The sequence below is a fragment of the Arvicola amphibius genome, chromosome 5 (genome assembly GCF_903992535.2).
Source record: "Arvicola amphibius chromosome 5, mArvAmp1.2, whole genome shotgun sequence".
Taxonomy (NCBI): domain Eukaryota; kingdom Metazoa; phylum Chordata; class Mammalia; order Rodentia; family Cricetidae; genus Arvicola; species Arvicola amphibius.
In genome coordinates, this window is record NC_052051.1 from 56,354,640 (window position 1) to 56,371,928 (window position 17,289).

General features: G+C 49.7%; 1 protein-coding gene and 1 non-coding gene across 2 annotated transcripts; one reads left to right on the forward strand and one right to left on the reverse strand.

Annotated features, from left to right (window-relative positions):
• Window positions 1-737: 737 nt before the first annotated feature.
• Vps18 (VPS18 core subunit of CORVET and HOPS complexes) lies at window positions 738-12,187 on the reverse strand. Its single transcript, XM_038330158.1, has 5 exons — window positions 11,798-12,187; window positions 10,418-10,559; window positions 6,197-6,288; window positions 4,210-6,080; window positions 738-1,974 (listed from the first exon to the last, which is right to left on the reverse strand). The coding sequence occupies exons 1-5, from the start codon at window positions 11,886-11,888 to the stop codon at window positions 1,249-1,251; spliced, it is 2,922 nt and encodes a 973-aa protein (XP_038186086.1). The 5' UTR covers window positions 11,889-12,187; the 3' UTR covers window positions 738-1,248.
• Window positions 12,188-14,219: 2,032 nt separating this feature from the next.
• Window positions 14,220-14,321, forward strand: LOC119816020. The gene has a single exon (XR_005285674.1). It is a non-coding gene; the product is annotated as a U6 spliceosomal RNA (small nuclear RNA).
• Window positions 14,322-17,289: the final 2,968 nt, after the last annotated feature.

Below are 17,289 nucleotides of genomic sequence, written 5' to 3' on the forward strand. Positions count from 1 at the left end.
GGCATATCACTACACCCACACGTATGCATGCCTGCACACAAACATAGACACGAGGGTAGAAGAGGGGAGGACTAGTGGGTAAGAGGAAGAGGAAGGGATCAGTGGGAGTGGGGGGATTAGAGAAAGCAACGGGAGAGGAGGTGACTGTGACCCAAGGAACCCATATTATATAACATATGCTATTTTAAAACACAGAAAAATAATTCAGGGCAGTGGGGACTTCTAGAAGATTCTTACAACTAGGAAGGGAATAGCCAAGGAAGCATTAATATGACTGATGAGAGAAGTCAATGTCCCAAGGTGCCGGCTTTGGGTGAATTCTGCGAGCAGCAGCGCTACCTGCTGGCCAAATGGAGAATAGCTCTATGATTTAGGATGTAAACTCTCCCTGAGCCTTACAGTCAGAGGATAGAGGGAAACAAGGAAGCAAGTACAATCTGGAAAGACTATGCCGTCTCACCCCAGTGAAGGACCACGTGTGGAGACTGGGGGGGGGGTGTGTGTGTGTCCTTTTTTTAAATTTTATTTGGGACGGGGTCATACTACTGTAGCCTTGGCTGGCCTAGAACTCATTGTATAGACCAGACTGGTCTTGACCGCATAGAGAACCTCCTGTTTCTGCCTCCGGAGGGCTGGGATTAAAGGTGTGCACCACCACACTCATTTCAGGAGGCCTTCTTGTGGCATCCCAGCCCCTCCTGGCATCAACGCGAAGCCATGGAGTCCAGAGCCACCACTTACAGCAGACAATTTAATGCTCTCTGCTTGTTACCACGTCCGCTGGACCCTGGGTTTGCCTTCAGCCTCGGGACAACCCCACAGCGGAGCCCCAGTCACACCAGTATCTGCACGTGCCCACACGAGTATGCCTGGCCTCAGTTCCACCTCCACAGTGCCCGAGGACGCCTGGTTCAGACAGAAGAGGGAGGGCTGGAGGCCCAGAGGCCAGAGCAGCACAGAAAGGCGGGCTGCTTAATCCAGGTGAACACGTCAGGGTAGAGCAGGAACCAAGGAGCTGTCAGATACAGGGGGCTAGACAGATTATGTGACCTCTCCAGGGCTCATGGGCTGCGGGGGAAGGAACCGCTCTAAGGCAGGTCTGAAACCTCAGGGCAGCAGCCTGGATCCCACACCCCCACAATCACAGGCCCCCGCAGTCTCAAGGACTGAACACCAACCAGAGTAAGGCCTTCCCGGGAGGGTCTGGTAGCTGCATCCCTGCCTGTCCCCCCACAAGGGGACCCCTTCCTACAGCCAGCTGCGGTGTTCCTCCTCATAGTGCTGGGGGTCAATGAAGGGCCGGTCAATGGAGCGGATCATCAGTTCCCCACAGTACACACACTCTGCAGCCACCAGTTCGTCCAGGTCAGCCTTGAGCTGCTCCCGGCTGGGCCCCCCGGCTGAAGCCCCAGCTTCGGCCTCTTTGGCCTTGGCCGAGCCTTTGGTGGGAGGAGGGGCAGCCCCAAGCTTGCGCTGCAGCTCCTCAAGCTTGGCCTGCTTGTAGGCAGGAAGGCCAGGCCTCACGGCCTGCAGGAGACAGTCGGCGTGGAACATGTGGCCACAGAGGAACACGTAAAAGGGTCGGTTGAGCAGAGGGAAGTCACAGGTGGAGCACTTGTCCTGAGGCTCCACAGTGCCGTAGCGTCCCCGCAGCTCCTGCAAGTCTCGGCGGATCCGCTGGGCACTGGCTGTGGCCTCCTCCATCTCCCGCTGCAGCTCCTGGATGTGGTGGTTGTAGGCCTTCAGGGAGCTGCAGATCGCCTCCTTGAAGTGGTCGATGGTGACGAAGTCTGGGAAGAAGGGCAGCACGTCCTCGATCTTGAGCAGGGGGCAGCTGGCCAAGCAGGCCATAGCTGTCTGCACATCCTCCTCCTCCTGCACCACGTGCCGAGCGATCTTCAGCCACAGCTTCTTGCGCAGCTCCTCATCCTCCTCGGGCAAGTCTGCGCACTGCTTGGCCAGGTCCACATCCACCTGTGGAGAAACCATGGGCGTCAGGGTCAAGCCCCTTCCACCTAGGACCAGACTTCTGCAGAAGACAGACGGCCTGAGGAGGGGGCGCAGGAAAGACGCTCTGCTGCTCTCCAGGTAGCAAGAGGTACAACAGAAACCTCTACTGGTCTGTCCTGTCACAGCTACAGAAAGGCTATTTTTGGTGGCAGGCCTCCAATTTTAGTGAATTTAATGATGATAATGTTGCATACCCACTCAAGAAGTGGAAACAGGAATGCAGCCAAGTTTGAAGCAAGCCCGGGCTTTGGGAGACCCTGTCTTAAAAATCAAAACAAGTCACACGGGGAACTATTTGAGCTCTTGCTGCAATATTCTAAATCCTGGGTTAAGGCTCGGCTTGAGGCCAGCCTGGGCTACGCAGCGATTTCCAGATCAGTTTGGGGTACCTAAGGACACCTATAGAGTGAGACTCTGGGAAGATGGCCCTGTTCAGATCCCAGCAACCACATAACAAGCTGAGCGTGGTCTTGCACAGACCTGTAACCCCAGAGTTAGAGGGAGCGGAGGCTGGGGGGATGTCTGGGGGTGCAGGATGTGCACGAGGGTGGATAGGGTTGGAGGGCTATCAGTGTCCTCAGAGACCCTGCCTCAAAGGAATAAGGCAGAGAACAACGGATGAGGCCAGCAGATGCCCTCCCCGGGCGTCCACACGTGTACCCGCACAAACACACCAACAATAATCTTTCAGGATTTGAAAGATGTAAGTTAGCATCTTTTCTCTGCTAATGTGTGTATCGGACACAACATGCTTAGAAGTGCTTAGTTTATTTACTTGTTGGCACCTGTGGAGGCCAGAAGAGGCCATCAGATCCTCTGGAACCGGAGTTACAGGAGGTTGGGAACCACATGGGTGCTGGGAACCGAACCCAGGTCCTCTGCAAGAGCAACTGCTGCTCTTCACCTCTGAACCGTCTCTCCGGCCCCACTGATGATGATGATGATTATTATTTTGAGATAGCAGTGGCTTACTATGTAGCCCAGGCTGGCCTAGAACTCACTGTGTAGCCACTCTAATCAGCTCCTGAATGCTTTATTTATACAATACTAACTCATATCATAAGGTAAAAAATACTTTTAGCCGGGTGGTGGTGGAACATGCCTTTAATCCCAGCATTCAAAAGGCAGAGGCAAGAGGATCTGAGTTCAAGGCAAGCCTGGTCTACAGAGCAAGTTACAGAACAGCCAGGGCTACACAGGTTTGTAGCTACAGGCGTATCTACACAGGTTTGTCTCAAAAAAACAAAACAAAATAAAAAATATTCTTAGCATTACCTTCACAAACTTTCATAATTTTTTCTTTTACTATAACTATGGCGGGAGGGTAGATGTGTGCAGGTCGGAGAACATCTCTGGCAGTCAGTTCTCTCCTTCCACCCTGGGCTCTGTGGGTAGAACCTGGGTGGTCAGGTTTGTATAGCAAGAGCTTTCACCTGCCCATCCATCGTGCTGGCTCGTTACCACCATTTAACGGGCTCAGAAACCAGCCCCAAATCACAGAGCAAGATGACAAAGTCAGAATTCAAACCCTGAGGTCCTAGTAAGTGTTCTTTCTTCCTTTTCCTTCACCTGCTTTTTTTTTCTTTTTCTTTCTTTTTTCTTTTTTTTTTTTAAAGACAGGAACTCACATGGGTTCTGGGGAGATAGGACATCAGCAGTTAAGAGCACTGGCTGCCCTTCCAGAGAACCAAGATTCAATTCCTAGCACCCACACGACACTCCAGTTCCTGGGGATGTAGTTCCCCCACTCAGACATACATGCAGGCAAAGTGCCAATGTGCGCTGAGTGGTGGTGGCGGCGCACACCTTTAATCCCAGCATTCAGGAGGCAGAGGCAGGAGAATATTTGTGAGTCTGAGGCCAGCCTGGTCTACAAAAGTGAGTTCTATGACAGCCAGAGCTACACAAAAAAACACTATCTCGAAAACCAAAAACCAAACCCCAAAAAACCAGGTACTCACTGTGTATAAACTGGCCTCAAACTCATGATTCTTCTGCCCTAACCTCCCAAGTGTAGGGATTACAGGCAACAAACACACACCTCAAACTCAGCTTTCAGTCTGAGTTTTAACTTCTACGCTACAGCAGTTCTCTGGCTGAGAAGCCAGCAAGCACCAGCCAGCCTTACCTCCCCCAGCCTTTCTGCCTCTTTAACTTACTCCTCTCTAGGTCCCTCTCCTGGACCAGGACAAGATTTACCTGCAGGGCCAGGTCCACGGCTTCTTCATACAGCTCCAGCACCTTATAGACGTGAACACAAGCGCGGTGGTGACCATGCTCAGCACAGAGTCGAAGTGCGTATTTGAGGTCGTAATGCACACGGTGCGGGCTGGCCCCAGCCTGCTCCAGGTAGGCCAGCAGCGAGGCGGGCTGGCCACGGGCATACAGCGACAGCAGGTAGTTGTGAATGGCTTGCTCAGTCTCGCCGAGGACATTCACGCAGAATTCCATATAGCGGATGGCCTGGCTCACCTGCTGAGCCTTACCACCCTGGCTATAGTTCACCAGGGCAGGGATGAGCTGCCGAGCGTCCAGGCGGCTGCCCATCTCAATCCAGGCATCTACTAGCTGGCGCGGGATATGTCGGATGAGGATGGGTGAGAATTTGTAGAAGAGCTGGGGGTCACGGTGGCCGGCAAGGACAGCCAGGGCCTCCTCATAGGCCTCGTGCTGGCAGTGGTAAGCCACCACCCGTTCATAGTCCTGCATGATCACCGCGAAGTACACCATATGCTCTGTGTCCCCATGACTGGCGAGCAGCTCGTGGATAGAGGCCCGGCTGGCAAAGAGCCACTCCTTGTGCCGAGGGCTACTGAGAAAGGTGCGGAAGCACTCCCGGGTATCCCGGTAGAGATTCAGAGCATCCGGGTCACCCTGCAGGGCACCAAGCCGGCTCAGGTAGAGCTCCGTCAGCCAAGTGGTTAGCAGTGTGGCCTGGGTACGCTCCGTTGGCTTCAAGCCGGCCAGCTTCCGCTGTAGAAACTCGGCCAGTGCCTCTTCTTGCCGGGCCTCCAAAAACTTGAGGGCAATCTCCTCGAAGTAGCTCTGGGTCAGAGCGTAACAGCGGGCGCTCTCCAGGTAGCGGTGCTGGCGGAAGCAGAAATCGGCCTCTCGCGCCAGGACTGTGTCCAGGCAGTCTGGCCGCTCTCGACAATACTCTTTGGCCAGGTCAAAACGGTTCATGTCCAGGTACGTGCGCCAGACATCCCGAGCTTCGCGCTGTACGTGGTACCGAAAGACGGCACGCTCGGTGTAGGCCCAGAGGTGACCTGTGGATGAGTCCTTCACCATGTGCCTCAGTGGTCCAAACTTCTCCAGGAAGTGGTCCCGAAGTACCACCTGCCCTGTCAGTGTACACACAGCCTCCACCCGGTCTGCCAGCAGCAGCAGAAAATGAAACTGAGTCAAGACGATGGCTAGGGGTGGACTGGCCCCAGGCCCGACCCCCGCGGGATACTCCCACACGCGCTCCTCGCTCAGCAGCGAATCAGGACGCCCGCAGTCCAGGGAGCCATACAGCACACCATCTCCCATCATCCAGGCGAAGGCACGAGGCGCAGAGCGTAACTTGGGGGTATAGAAAGCCAACTCACTATACCCCAAATTGCTAGGAAATTCACGGAATGGGGGCGGGTGGTCCGTATAAGCAGCAAAGAGACCTGAGAAGCCCTGGGCTTCAGCATCATCTACAGCGCGGCCTATGAACTGGAAGAGGCGCTGCCGAGTCGTGGCGATGACAAAGCCTCGCCCATCAGGGCCGCGCTCAGCCTCAAGGGAGCACACGGGTGCCGGACCCCCTTCTTCATTTAACACATACAGTGGCCGGAAGTAGAGATCCGGGGCGGGGCCAAAAAGGCCACCTTCGCTGGCGGAGAGCTCTGCTTCAAAGATCTGCCCTTGGGCTGTGCCAACCAGGATGGGCCCAGTGCTGCTCTCATTGCCCAGGGCTTTGTTCCAGCCAACACTCTCCACCAACTGTCCCTTCCAGCGTGCCAATGGCCGGACCTTCTGCCCATTCCGGTTCATATAGAGGACCTCGGTGCTGCTCAGAGCAATCAGCAGGTGAGAGCCTGGAGTGGACGGAAAACGTACCTGAGTGGATACTGTGTCTTCCTCCTTGGTCAGATCCCACCCCTCCAGGCATGCAGCTCTCAGGAGCCCCCCTCAGATCTCCGACACCACCTACCAGTGTGGTCCAGGAACATCTTGTGAACTTTGGCATCATCCTTGCGCCCCAGTTCCACACGGTTGGGTTCACTTGCCTTGCCCAGGTCAATGCTGTAAGGCCAAGGGTCACAGCGTCACTCTCGAACAGGGAAGTCCCCTTCTTTACATCTACATTACGTATTTGGTGTATATGTTGTGCATGAATGTATGGAGTGTGTACAGGAACCCATGGAAGTCAAAGAGGGTACCGGATCCCCTGCAACTGGAGTTACAGACAGTTGTGAGCTGCTATGTGGGTTCTCTTAACCTCTGAGCCATCTCTCCAGCCTGTAAACATCTTTTTTTCATGTTCACAACATAAGTTGGGTTGTTACATTGCTTTATTACAAAACACCTTCACATTGCTATTTGTAACTTGACTTTCTCAATTTATACTTTATGAAGTTTATAGTAACCAATAAATAAAGCTTTCTTTCTTTTTTTTCCCCCAAGATAGAGTTTCTCTAACAATCCTGGCTGTCCTGGAACTCACTTTATAGGCCAGGCTGGTCTCGGACTCACAAAGATCCACCTGCCTCTGCCCCTGAAGTTCTGGGATTAAAGACGTGCACCACTGCCTGACTTAAAGCTTCTGTTCTTTTAAATTCCTTTTAATTTTCTTATTGCACTAGTTTATTTACTGTGTGGGGAGGTGCACACGAATACATGGAAGCCAGAGGACAACCTGTGGGAATCAGTTCTTGCCTTCCACCACAGATACAGGTCCTAGGGTTGATTTCAGGTTGGAAGGGTTGGCAGAAGCACCTTTACTGGCTTGGCTATATTTCTGGCCCTCAATATTTTAAATAATTGCATGGCATCCCACTTTATAGACGAATTATAATTTAGTCACTATTTCCTTATCAAAGGGAATTTAGTTCTTAGGTCATTTTTCTTACTACAAATAATGCCGTGATCAATACTCTTGAGTGAGTACCCCTTCAAATGACTATTTTTCTTTTTTTATATTCACTCAAATTATGACTGAATATAATTTATAGATTTATTTATTTTTATTTTTGTATTTTTTTGTTTTTTTTCGAGACAGGATTTCTCTGTGTAACAGCCCTAGCTGTCCTGGAACTCGTTCTGTAGGCCAGAACTCACAAAGATCCAACTGCCTCTGCTTCCCGAGTGCTGGGATCGAAGGTGTGTACCACCATCGCCCAGTTTGTTTTGAGACAAGGTTCTTCTGTGTACCTGGGTTGCCCTGGAACTCGCTCTGTAGACCAGGCTGGCCTCAAAGATCTGCCTGCCTCTGCCTCCTGAGTACTGGGATTAAAGGTGTGTGCCACCACTGCCTGGCTAGTTTTTTTTTTAAATAAAAATAATTAAATTGTGTCTGCACACATTCATGTCTGTGTGTGCGTGTGCATGTGGCACACATGTGCCATAGTGCAGAAGATGAAGGTAGAGGGCAACTTGCAAGAGTCAGTTCTCTCTTTCTCCCATGTGGATCTGAGGGTCTAGGTTATCTAACTAAGGTGGTGAGGCTTGGCAGCAGGCCTAGTTAAACCACTTTACCAGTCCAGATGCTTTACATTTTTTTTCTTCTTTTTGGTTTTTAAAGACAGGGTTTCTCTGTGTAGCTTTGGAGCCTGTTCTGGAACTCGCTCTGCAAACCAGGTTGGCCTCAAACTCACAGAGATCCACCTGCCTCTGCCTCCTGAGTGCTGGGATTAAAGGTGTGTGCCGCCACCACCCGGCATGATGTTTTAACTTTCAGGACACTGCTTACATTCTTCAAAAGATGATGGCAATTTGCAGCTGTGCCCAACATGGCAGCTTTTTGTTTGCCTGTTTTTCCGTATAGCACTTATGATGGTGGGAGTGAAGCCTAGGACCTCATGTGTGCCAGGCATGGCAGTCCACTTCCCTGTAGCTTTCTCAGCGTTGTTTATGATTAGATTTGAATGTTATCAATCTGATGGGTTCTAATAACATCTCTTGGTGCGGGGCATGGTGGTACACACCTGCAATTCTCTACCTGAGAGGTGAAGACAGGATGATTAGGAAGCCACAACCTTGAACTACCTGAGACCCTGTCTCCAAAACAACACACACACACACACACACACACACACACACACACACCTGTGATGAAATGTGGCTGCATGGGTGTGTTTTCCTAGTGTAAACGAAGATCTTGGTTCAAATACTTAACTAAAGCATCTCATTATTATTTTAACTTTTTTATTTTACTTTTTTGTATTTTTGAGAGAGTTTCTCTGTTGTAGCTTTGGCTGTCCTAGAACTCACTTTGTAGATCAGGCTGGCCTTGAACTCTGGGATCTAACTGCTTCTGCCTCCCAAGTGTGGGAATTAAAAGCATGCGCCACCATCCCTGGCCTATTTTAACTCCTTCCGTTCAGAGGTTGAAATTATTTCCAAAGACCAGTGAGCTGGTCCAGTGGGTAGGGGTACCTGATGCCAGATCTGATTATATGAGCTGGAACCCCAGGCCCACATGGTAGAAGGCTGCCCTTTGCCCTCCACATGTTCACTATGGCGTATGCATGCCCCACTCCACCAGACAACAGATAAATAAATTAATGTCATTTAAATATAGTTTTTACATTTCTGAGGCTGGGGGATGATTCAACAGGTAAAGGTGCTCGCCAACCTGCCTGATGCCCAAGTTTGATCTGTGGGTCCCACAAGTTAGGAGGAGGAAACAAATCCATTACTGCATATAACTTAACATCTTAAAAATGTGTAAATTAAACCGGGCAGTGGTGGCGCATGCCTTTAATCCCAGCACTCGGGAGGCAGAGGCATGTGGCAAATTCTCTATGAGTTCGAGGTCCCTGGTATCCAGAGTGAGTTCCAGGACAGCCAGGGCAACATGGAGAAACCCTGCCTCAACAAACTGAAGGAGCCGGGTGGTGGTGGCGCACGCCTTTAATCCCAGCACTTGGGAGGCAGAGGCAGGTGAATCCCAGTGAGTTTGAGGCCAGCCTGGTCTACAAGAGCTAGTTCCAGGACAGCTAGAGCTGTTACACAGGAAGACCCCCGTCTCGGAAAAAAAAAAAAACTGAAGGAAAAAAATACACACACACACACACACACACACACACACACACACACTTTAAAGGGGCTAGAGAGATGGCTCATTGGTTAAGACCACTTATTCTTGCAGAAGACCCAGGTTCCATTCCCAGGACCACCATGGCAGCTCATAACCATCCTTAATACCAGTACTGGGATAAAAGGCATGTACCATCATACCTAGAATAGTGTATAATAAATAAATATAATGTATAATAAAATTCATTTTATTTAATCATGTGTGTGTGCAGCAGTACTCACAGAAGCCAGAAGAGGGTACTGGACCTCCTAGACCTAGAGTTATAAGACTTTTTTTTCAGTGTGGGTGCTAGGAACCAAAGTCCAGTCCACTTTATTTTTTGAGACAGGGTACCCCATTGAAGCTGGAGCTCACCAATGTGGTCATATGGGCTGGCTTGCAGGCTCCCAGCATTCACCTCTCTGGTCCACTCCAGAGTGTGGGCAAATGCACACACTGCCAAGTGCAGATTTTTTACACGGGTTCTCAGGTTTACAAAGCAAGCACTTTACCTCCTGACCCCAGCCCAGAAGTTCTTTCTGGGTGCACTGCCTGAGGGTATTGTTTAACCTCCCCTTTATTCTAAATTGTCATATTAGCGTAAAGGGGGTTTGTCTGTTTGTTTATTCTTTGGTTTTCTGAGACAGGTTCTCACTAAGCAGCCCAGAACAAGCTCCCAATCCTCCTTGTCAGCCTCCCTAGCGCTGAGATTACAGGCACATGCCCCACACTGAAATCTGTCTGAAACAGGGTTTCACATAGCCCAGGTTGGCTTCAAATTCACTATGTAGCCAAGGATGCCCTTGAATTTCAGCTCCTCCTGCCTCAACCTTTCAAGTATTATGATTACAGGTGTGCACACCACCCCTGGTCTCAGCTACACTGAGCATCTAATCAAGGACTCAGCCAGTACTCTGTCACCGAGCTCCAGCCTCGGCCTTCGCATGTACAAGATTTTATTTTCCAGTGCTGGGAATCAAACCCAGGTCCTCAGAAATGCCAGGTACCCTATAACTAGTTGTTATAACAACTGTTCACTCTGGGAAAGAATCAGGTATCTCCTGACTATGTACTGTTTCACTTGCCAAGTGCGGAGGAGAACCCTAGTCAGGTAAAAGTCCCCACATCTATTACCGGAGCAGCGTATCCTTGCCCAGGCTCATGCAGAGCTGATTACAGGAGACCACAAGGCTGGTGATGCGCTCTGCTGGAGTGAAGTCGATGCGCTGCTTCGTAAAGATGGGCGCTTCCTTCTCCAGCTGCGCGTTTACATACCCTGCAGGTTGGGAGCGAAGAAAAAGATTGACGTCCGGAGAAGGGGGCAGGGCAGCCCAGAAACCCTAAGAAACAACAGTGTTAGACACTCTTCTATTTCCCAAGCATGGGTTGGGTTTTTTGTTTGTTTGTTTTGTTTTTCAAGACAGGGTTTCTCTTTTCTCTGTGTAACAGTCCTAGCTGTGCTGGAACTCCCTCTGTAAACCAGACTGGCCTGGAACTCACGGAGATCCACCTGCTCTGCCTCCTGAGTGCTGGGATTAAAGGCGTGCGTCACCACCACCCAGCTTACTTCCCAAGTACATTTCTGCTCACGAGATCTTAGTTAATGAAGGGCTTGACATTCATTCTCTGGTGGTCTCCAGGAAGGGCCTGGGCTCTTCCCCACTTGTGACTGTAGTAGGGATTGGTTCTCTGAAGCTGAGATGAGGCTGTATCATGATGTGCTTATTCCAGGGGCAATGGGGGGGGGGGTATGAGGGAGACGGTTTGGGCATGCTCCCCTACTGGTCTTTAGCTCACCAATTCCAAGAGAACTAAAGTTGCCCCTTCCTCCCAGTCCATACAGTAACATGGCTCACGGAGTCCCCATGATAAGTAGAGCATTCTGGGGACTCAACCCCATTAGCACTGTGCACAGACTGCAGCTGCTTTCTCGCTACTCAGTTGCAATAAAATCACAGCACTGGGCCAACTCTGCTCTCCTGTCCTTAAAAATGACACCTATGCTCTACACTGCAGCCAGCTTGACCCAAGGCCACTCATCTCCACCGTTCCTATCCAGTGACAAAATTCCTGTTAGGTTTGAACCTCCGTCTTCTAGAACATCCACAATCCACAAGTTCTGTGCTCATTCCCACCCTCTCTGCTTCCCCGAGAAAAAGTCTGGTGGGAAAACACACACACACACACACACACACACACACACACACAGAACCAGGCACCAGGGGAGGCCTCGAACCTATTTTCAGTTCTCCCAAAAGCCAAACTGTAGCTTGGTAGGCAAGTACTTCCTCATCTGGGCCCCAGTTCCCTCTTCTGAAGGACCTTAGCGGTAGGGCCTAGATCACGCGGCCGCTCCTGTGGCTCTTTCAAACTTCGATAACGGACAAGTGGGGGGGGTGAAGAGCGCCTGGGGGGATGAGTGCGTAGATCCTGAACGCACGCCCCATGCTCTTGAGCCGGTCTCCCCGCAAATGCTAGCGAAACTGAAAGGGGCAGTGGCAGCCTCTTACTTACCAGAATGGGGGATGCCCACGGTAGGGCAACCAGTCTGCAAGACGGCCGAGCGAGACAGTGAGTCCTCATACTCATCCAGGATGGATGCCATAGTATTCGAGCCAGAGTTTCCCTTCCTCCACTCCCAGGTCCTTAGGTCTGGGGGTCACAACTGGGACCCCTGTCGTCCTGGTTTTGCAAGCTGTGACTCCCCAGCGTCTGACAGATCAGGGGAATCTTTTAAAAATTCTGAGGCCCTTTTCTATTTCACTGTTTAGGACGAGAAGACTGAGGAGCCCCCACTAGAATCTGGCGCAGTTTTGCACCCCAGCTCAAGTCCCAAGAGATTATACACTCCCCTTAGCAGATCCTAGGTGATCACAACCTCGCCCAGGCAGCTCAGCTGACTCTCGCGCCCGTGACGCGTGCTTATGACGTGCTTCCGGAGTCTCAGAAGCGAGTGTTAACTGGAACCGGGTGCAAGGGAGCCTGCACAACGAGGCGTGTCGGAGACTCGGGGCGGCGGGGGCGGAGCCAGCGCTGGGCCCAAAGCAACTCGAGCCCTCGCGGCCGACCCTGCTGCAGTTCCGCATCCAGGAGCTTGGGGGCAGCTCAAGATTTCCCTGCGGCGTCCAGCAGCAGGCTTCCGCGGATCTAAGGTCTCTGAAGCTTCCCTCCCTCAGAGGCTGTCTGTGCTGTCATAGCATCCCTTCCTCTACTCCCAGGGGCCCAACAGCTTCCAGAAAGTAGCTGGATAGGCCAGAAGTGTGGCTTAGTGGCAAAGCCGTTGTCCAACGTACATAAGACCTAGATTTTTCGTATCACCACAAAAAAGAAAACCACACAAAATTTAATCTCCAGCTCCAGGAAGACTGAGGCAGGAGGATTACTAAAGAGGATAATCTGGCCTACAAGGTGAGACCCTCAGAAAACAAAACAGGAGGAAAGAAATTGGCAAAGCAGTAGAGCTATTGGGAAAGCCATATGCCAGGTGATGTTGTAACCTCTGTCTCACAGTGGCTCCTTGGTTTTCAGGGAGGAGCAAGAGTCACAAGGAAAAGTGAAACACAACTGTGGGGTGCCAGGCTGCGTCCAGGCACCCGGCCAACTGCATGATGTTGACTGCACTTGTCTAGCATGTTGGAAAGCCTTCGGTTCAAGCCCTAGTACCAGAAAAGGGAGAGAAGAGGGCATTCAGTATAGTCATCAGGAAAATCCTGAGCGAAATCTATAAACTATGTGATGCTTGGGGTTGAGGGGAAGGGCAGTGGAGAAAACGGAGCTGACCGTGGGCAGATTGCGGAAGCTGTAGTATGGACCATTGAAGATTGTAGTTGGGGATAATCCGGCGTTGATTCTAGAAAGATGGGGTGTTTGAACAGGACGGGAGACCTGAGGCTGAATAGAGACTGTCAGAAAGAGAGTGGGCTGAGAAGGGCCGATGGTAAGATGGGGGAGCATCTCAGAGGAACGCGTTGTAGATGTAGTGACAGATGTAGCAGATGAGGGAAGGGTCTAGGGACAGCCAGAGACGTGGCAGGTAGTGGTAAGGGGCAGAAGAGGAGCTGAATGAGGGGGGGTGGAGGTCACGTGACCGACCTTAAGGGCTGTCCAAAACACTTGTAGAGAAGCCTCAACACCACCAGTAACCTGCTCCAGGGCAGTCACCAATAGCTCACTAGTGAATGTTTATTAGAAGTTTCATAATTGAACTCTCTCGTGTCTGTTCCTACATTTTATTTATTTATTTTTATTTATTTATTTATTTTGATTTTTCAAGACAGGGTTTCTCTGTAGCTTTGGAGGCTGTCCTGGAACTTACTCTGTAGACCAGGCTGGACTTGAACTCACAGAGATCTGCCTGCCTCTGCCTCCCAAGTGCTGGGATTAAAGGCCTGCACCACCACTACCCAGCTTCCTACATTTATAAAATGAGAAAAAAAATTTCTTAATAGTGTGGTGAGTACAATCGGATATTTTATAATTGCTTTGTGCTGAGTTTGTGTTTAGACAACATTACTAATATCTGATATTAGACTGTTAACTAAATTCAGACCCAGGCCCAAAAGATCAACCCCAACACTTGACAAGTTCATGTAAGTGCTGCACCCTGAGCCACATCCTCGACCTTAAATTTTCTGTTTGGAACAGTTTTAGACTGAAATGAAATTGGGGATCTTACTTGGTAGAGAGCTTGTTTAGCTTCAGGGGATTAGACCCTTGACACAGCATAAAACTAGGTGTGGTGGTAGTCCCAGCAGTCAGAGGTGGAGACAGAGACAGGAGGGTTAGAAGCTCAAGGTCAAGATTTAGGAGAGAGAAGAGAGAGACAGAGAGAGAGAGACACACACACACACACACACACACACACAGAGAGAGAGAGAGAGAGAGAGAGAGAAAGAGAGAGAACATGTTTTGGCAATACTAAAAGATTGAAATAAATACTAAATAAATAAAATATTAATAGATTGAAATAATACAGAGAGGATTAACATGGCCCCTGTGCAAGAATGATTTGAAAGTTCCTGAAACATTTCACATTTTAAAAAGAAAGGCTTTCTCTGTGTAACAATCCTGGCTGTCCTGGTCACTCTGTAGACCAGGGTGGCCTCGAACTCACAGAGATCCACCTGCCTCTGCCTCCCGAGTGCTGATTAAAGGTGTGAACCATCACCGCCCAGCAAGAAAGGAGAATTTTTTTAAAAAAAGAACAGAAGCTCATGTTCATCCTTGACTACATAACAAAATAGAGGTCAGCCTGGGCTACGAGAAACCTTATTTTAAAAACAGGGAGGGCCGGCAAGGTACTTCAAGGGTGAAGTGCTTGCTGAGGAGGGTAAGAAGCAGAGATCGGGTTCCCGCAGCAGCCACGTTAAAGCAAGCATCTGGCCAGGTATGGTGATGCCCCTGAACCCCAGCACTCAGGAGGCCGAGGCAGAGTGATTGACATGCAAGCTCTGCGCAATCTGAAATCTCAGCACCCTGAGACCAGACGGGTTGCTCCCCAGCGCTTGCTGTCAGTCAGGCAATGAGTGAGCTCCAGGTTGAGGGAGAGATCTCAGTTTAAAAATAAAGCAGAGGGGAGCTGGAGAGATGGCTCAGCAGTTAAGAGCATTGCCTGTTCTTCCAAAGGTCCTGAATTCAATTCCCAGCAACCACATGGTGGCTCACAGCCATCTGTAATGAGGTCTGGTGCCCTCTTCTGGCCTGCAGGCATACATGCAGACAGAATATTGTGTACATAATAAATAAATAAATAAATAAAAACATCATCTTTAAAAAAAATAAAGCAGAGGCAGGCAGATCTCTGTGAGTTCAAGGGTAGCCTGGTCTACATAGTAAATTCCAGGCCAGCCAGGGCTACATGGGAGACCCTGTCTCAAAGAAAAAACAAAAAACAAACAAACATGGCCGGGCGGTGGTGGCGCACGCCTTTAATCCCAGCACTCGGGAGGCAGAGGCAGGTGGATCTCTGTGAGTTCGAGGCCAGCCTGGTCTACAAGAGCTAGTTCCAGGACAGGCTCTAAAAAAGCTGCAGAGAAACCCTGTCTCGAAAAAACAAAAAAAAAAACAAAAACAAAAAAAAAAACAAAACAAAAAAAAAACAAACAAACAAACAAAAAGTTCCCTGGAAGGGTAGAGCCCTCACCTGTGTGAAGCCCTCACCTGTGTGAAGCCCTCACCTGTGTGAAGCCCTCACCTGTGTGAAGCCCTCACCTGTGTGAAGCCCTCACCTGTGTGAAGCCCTCACCTGTGTGAAGCCCTGAGTCAGTCACCAGCACTGAAAACATGAAACTGACAATAGCAAAACAAGGACTGAATGTCAGACTGTTAATTAGCAAGCAGGGGAGAAAAGATAACAAAACGATGAACTTTGTGTAGCCTGAAATTCCTTTTTACCTTAAAAATATACATGTTGTATATTTTGCTTTTTGGGACAGAGTCTCATGTGTCTCGGGCTGACTTAGAACTCGCCACGTAGCCCAGGATGGCCTGGAACTTATCAGGTAGAGCTCACTGTGTAGCCCAGGATGGCCTGGCACTAACCAGGTAGAGCTCACTGTGTAGCCCAGGATGGCCTGGAACTAACCAGGTATCCATGCAGGATGACCTTGAATTCCTGATGCTTCTACCTAAGGGCTGTGGTACAAGCACATGCCATCATGTCCAGTTTGTTTTGCTGCTGTATTTATTTATTTATTTATTTATTTATTTCTTATGTATAAAATATTCTGCGTGTATGCCTGCAGGCCAGAAGAGGGGACCAGACCTCATTACAGATGGTTGTGAGCCACCATGTGGTTGCTGGGAATTGAACTCAGAACCTTTGGAAGAGCAGGCAATGCTCTTAACCACTGAGCCATCTCTCCAGCCCCCTTTGCTGCTGTTTTTTGAGACAGGGTCTTATTCTGTAGCTGAAGCAAGCCTCAAACTCATGGCAATTCTCCTCTCTCGACCTCCTGAATGCTAGCGCTACAGGCCTGAGCCACAAGGTCAAACCTCAGGTTTGATTATTATTATTTTCTTAAATTTACTTTTCTTTCTCCCTCTTTCTCATCACTTTTTTATTGCCATTTTAAATTTTTTTTAAAGATTTATTAATTGTGTATATAGCATTCTGCGTGCATGTGTCCCTGCAGGCCAGAAGAGGGCACCAGATCTTATTACATATGGTAGTGAGCCACCATGTGGTTTCTGGGGATTGAATTTAGAACCTCTGGAAGAACAGTCAGTGCTCTTAATCTCTGAGCCATCTCTCCAGCCCACTGCTGTTTTTAATTTAAATTAGGGGACTAGTGAGATGGCCAAGCAGTTAAGAGCACTTGTTGCTGGTTTAGAGAAACTGGGCTCTGAGCCCAGCACCCATATGGTGGTTCCTAAGCATCTGTAACTCTAGTTCCAGGGGATCTGATGCCTTGTGCACATACATTCATCTGGGCAAAATATTCCTACACATTAAACTTAAATACATTTTAAAAAATTCGTGTCATTTTTCATTTTATGTGCACGGGAGGGGGGGTGGATCAGGGCATGTGCCACAGTGTGCTCGAAGTCATGGATGACAACTCATAGGGACAGGTTCTCTCCTTCCACCACATGGATTCCAGGGATCCAACTCAGGTCACTCGGCTTGTATCAAGTGCCTTTTCCCCTTTTATGGGCTGAAACCATTCTTTAGGCCCAAGGATCAACAGAAGACAAAACTCTGAAAGTTACTTTACCTGACAAACCTGCTTGTTCATTATGAGGCGAGCCTTCATCTGAGAAAGCCAGCCCTTACCGAGAAAATGTTACCATAAGCATCCACTCTTATAGAGCATTTGGCATATGTGTGGACCCCATTCTAAACACTCCTAATAAGTGAGCTCACCCTAAAGCATTAGGAAGAAGGCACTGTTGGAGGGAGAGGTTTGAGGCAGCGTGAATGGGGTTGTCCTTGAACTGGCTATGTAGTGAGGGTTGACCTTGATCTCCTGATCTTCTAGCTTCTTCCTCAGAGTTTGGCGGTTATA

Excerpts from the sequence above, each read along its gene's own strand:
- Vps18 (XM_038330158.1), bottom strand. The coding sequence starts at position 11,888 with ATGGCATCCATCCTGGATGAGTATGAGGACTCACTGTCTCGCTCGGCC. Across the intron at positions 10,560-11,797 it reads CGTGGGCATCCCCCATTCTG|GGTATGTAAACGCGCAGCTG; the intron begins GTAAGTAAGAGG and ends CCCAACCTGCAG. Across the intron at positions 1,975-4,209 it reads CCGTGGACCTGGCCCTGCAG|GTGGATGTGGACCTGGCCAA; the intron begins GTAAATCTTGTC and ends GTTTCTCCACAG.